This window comes from Rhincodon typus, unplaced genomic scaffold (genome assembly GCF_021869965.1).
Source record: "Rhincodon typus isolate 14 unplaced genomic scaffold, sRhiTyp1.1 hic_rhity00000197, whole genome shotgun sequence".
Classification (NCBI taxonomy): domain Eukaryota; kingdom Metazoa; phylum Chordata; class Chondrichthyes; order Orectolobiformes; family Rhincodontidae; genus Rhincodon; species Rhincodon typus.
In genome coordinates, this window is record NW_025965835.1 from 99,757 (window position 1) to 103,897 (window position 4,141).

At 46.6% G+C, this 4,141-nt stretch overlaps 1 protein-coding gene across 1 annotated transcript in view; it reads right to left on the minus strand.

Annotated features, from left to right (window-relative positions):
• LOC109926072 (collagen alpha-1(V) chain-like) overlaps positions 1–3,723 on the minus strand; it is a gene marked incomplete at its 5' end in the record, with an annotated part of 102,582 nt that extends 98,859 nt beyond the window's left edge. The window contains 2 exons of the mRNA XM_048621237.1: positions 2,059–2,171; positions 3,706–3,723. Of these exons, the coding sequence (XP_048477194.1) occupies positions 2,059–2,171; positions 3,706–3,723 (131 nt within the window). The remainder of the gene's footprint in view (positions 1–2,058; positions 2,172–3,705) is intronic.
• Between the last annotated feature and the right edge of the window lie 418 nt (positions 3,724–4,141).

Here is a 4,141-nt window from a genome sequence, read left to right on the forward strand (position 1 = left end):
TCCCACACACACTGACCCTCACTGGGGCACAGTCCCACACACACTGACTCTCACTGGGGTTCGGCTCACACGCACACTGACTCTCACTGGGGTACAGCTCTCACACATACTGACTCTCACTGGGGTATGGCTCTTACACACACAGACCCTCACTGGGGTACAGTCCCACACACACTGACTCTCACTGGGGTATGGTATCCCACACACACTGACTCTCACTGGGGTACAGCTCCCACACGCACTGACTCTCACTGGGGTACAGTCCCACACGCACTGACCCTCACTGGTGCACAGCTCTCACACACACTGACTCTCACTGGGGTATGGCTCTCACACACACTGACGGTCACTGGGGTACAGTCCCACACACACTGACTCTCACTGGGGTACGGCTCTTACACACACTGACCCTCACTGGGGTACAGTCCCATACACACTGACTTTCACTGGGGTACAGTCCCACACATACTGACTCTCACTGGCGTACAGTCCCACACACACTGACTCTCACTGGGGTACAGTCCCACACACACTGACTCTCACTGAGGTACAGTCCCACACACACTGACTCTCAGTGGGGTACAGTCCCACACACACTGACTCTCAGTGGGGTACGGCTCCCACACACATGGGCTCTCACTGGGGTATAGACCCATACACACTGACTCTCACTGGTGTATGGCTCCCACACACACTGACTCTCACTGGGGCACAGTCCCACACCACTGACACTCACTGAGGTACGTGTTTGTTTTGCATGAAACAACCAGCCAGTATGTTTGGGTAATGTCTTGAGTTATTTGAATCCTCCCAGCTGACCTTGGCATGCTGTGTGTGTAGCCACATACCAAGAACTATAAAAAAATTAGGAAATCAACTGCCATGTGTACACGGCAAGATTTCAGTCTCAGAGATGTTGTAATCATCAATTAGCATTGGCTATCCTCTTCTTTATAAATGTCTGCAAATCATTTCCCTGAGACGTCTTAATGTTTCCTCTGCCAGACATCAGCTCTGACAGTGCAGCACTCCCTCAGTGCTGTACCGAACCTGTTAGACTTGAATAAGTGGCTCAAACATCTGAAGTTTGATTCAAGTTGAGAAATCTCTGACTTCGAGGTGAGAATGCTGCCACTGAGTCATAACCAATGTCTGTTGTATGTGTGGCCGGGTTGGCAGCCATGGGAACAATCAGCGATTGTGATGAAAGTGGCAAGGAGACATTTGACTGGAATCAAGGGCGTGGGAGAATCACTCGAGTGTTAATAGAATACAATGTTTTGATGTTTGTGTTGATGACAAGCGGCACAGACACATTAAATCATTCACCTTTTGTTTGGACTTTGGAGCAGCGAGATCAGAACTCATTTGCAAAGAATTAAAATTTGAGTTTACAGGCAAGTTTTAGTTGCATTTGAGCAGGATTTTGTTATATACTGTTCAGAAGAAGCCCGTTACTGCAAGAAATGGTTTTGGTAGTTTATGATCTTTTCAAAGTTAGGATAATTTGGGATTGGAAGTTTCGGGGTTTTTTTATTTGAAAAAGTTTCAGCCATTAGAATCAAGAAGGGTTCATGTTGTCACTCTGTGAGAAAAATCATTCAACAGCCTCGAGAGTTAAGACAGAGGAGTCAGCTCAGCAGATACTTACAGAGTTGTGACCAGAGTATAATTTCTCTGATGAATGGGTGAGCAGGTAGATACACACAGAGATGCTCACTGTCAGTGTGCAGAGAGTGAAAAACATCAGAATAATACAATGCTAATCCATCTCTCTGAAGATTTAGAAACATGTAGTTAGATTGCTCGTAACCATGGGTGATAGGAGACTGTGAGCGTGAGGTTGTGTGGTTGTGAAATCTGCTGATTTGACTGGATTTTGAAATTCAGTCAGCATTGGCTGTATCCCACCCACTGGGTCCATTGGGCATGATCTCAAAACCTACCTTCTGGAAATCTGCTTGCTAAAATTTCTGACAAAGTTGCAATGAATGAAATTTGTTTGGAACGAATGGTGTTTCCTTTTGTAAACTGAGGAGAGATCAGAGAAAGACTTACTCCTTCTGATTTCTTGTCTGGGAAGATGCAAGTTTCTCCTCCAGATGTGAAGTTACAGAAAACCTTGAACGAGTCTCTGGAGCAGCCTTGGTTTGGGTCAATCCAGTATTCACCTGCCCAGAGGAGAAATGACAAAAACCGAAATAGGATGGATTAATCACTGCTCTATAATAGGGTTAAACCAGCAATACAGTAACAAGGCACAGTATTTCTCATGACCTCATCAACTCCAGCATCCACTCTGTCGCTGTTTAATGGGCCATTGCACCTACTCTGTAATACACTGAACACTTTCTCACCCTGTCCTTTGCAACCTTTCCACCACACTTTATCTTTTACTGGCATTCAGTTGGAACTTCCTGGAGTCTCTTCTCTCACCTAATCACAGCTCCCAATGCTTGTTCTGACCCACTCATCCTCCTGTCCACATCCACACCTCTCAATCCTCTCTTCTCCAGCTCATTAACATCCCAGGCCTACAGAATGTGAAACTCCTCATCTCCTTGGCAGTCCCATCATATTACAGGACATGAAAATCTAATCTTGATGCGACTTGTCCAATTGTCTCGTCACATCTTCTCCCCTCCAGGTCTCCCCTCCACAAACTTATCCTCCTTCCAAGGTAACACAACATTGGTACAATCTTGTCATTCAGGCCAATAAGCAGAAATTGACTGATTGCATCTTGCTGTGGACATGTTGCATAGCTCTGTAGGACACTGTACAATATTCTGACAATATTCTGGTTATTGTAATCTGTGAAAGTGTTAGGCCCAGGGTCCAATGGGTGAGTTAACATTCCAACCTCACAACACAAAGCATGAACAGTCAGAATGCCATTCGGAGACAGATGGAGACGGTGTGAGGCTGCTTCAGATCACTGAGACTGTGATGTAGATACAAAGTAAACCATGATACAGAGTGTAGAATCCACTCTGAGCCGAAGTCCCTACCTGCTTCAAGAAGACCACCATCATCCCAGTACCCAAGAAAACACATGCAGTGTGTCTTAATGATAACCACCCAATGGCTCTGACCTCAATAATCATGAAGTGTATTAAGAGACTGGTCATGGCCCACATCAGCTCCAGTCTTCCAGTCTGCCTCGATCCCCTACAGTTTGCTTACCGACATAATAGGTCCATAGTCAATGCCATATCCCTAGCCCTGCACTCATCTCTGGAACATCTGGACAACAAGACACCTGTGTCAGACTCCTGCTAGCTGACTACAGCTCTGCCTTCAACTCCATTATCCCCTCCAGACTGATCTCAAAACTCAGTGACATTGGTCTCCGCTCCGCCCTCTGCAACTAGATCCTCAGCTTTCTGACCCAAAGACCGCAATCAGTGAGGATAGGTAACTGCACCTCCACAATAACACTCAACACTGGAGCTTGCCAAAGATGCGTCCTCAGCTCCCTACTGTACTCCTGTACACCTACGACTGTGTTGCCAAATTCCAACGAATGCCATCTACAAGTTCATTGACGACACCACCACAGTGGGACGGATATCTAACAACCACAAGTCAAAACACAAGGGAGATAGTGGGCTTGGTGTTGTTGATGCAATGAAAACAATCCGTCTCCCAACGTCGGCGAAACTAAAGAACTAATATCAACTTCAGAAAGAAAGGAGAACACACCCCCATCTACATCAACGGAATTGAGGTTGAGAGGGTGGAGAGCATCAAGTTCCTTGGAGTGACGATAACCGACTACCTGTCCTGGACTTCCCACGTAAATGCAACAGTCAAGAAGGCACAACAACGCCTCTTCTTCCTCGGGTGGCTCAGGAAATTTGGAATGTTCAAAAGGTCCCTCACCAACTTCTACAGATGCACCATTCAAAGCACACTGTCCAGGTGCATAACAGCCTGGTATGGCAACTGCTCTGCCCAAGACCGTAGGAAACTGGAGAAGGAAGAAGAAATTGCAGAAGAAGAAACTACAGCCCAGACCATTACGGAAGCCAACCTTCCACCCGTGGACTCCATTTACATGGTTTGCTGCCGCAGGAAGGCCCCCCACATCATCAAAGACCCATCACACCCTGGTAATGACGTCCTACAACCTCTTCCA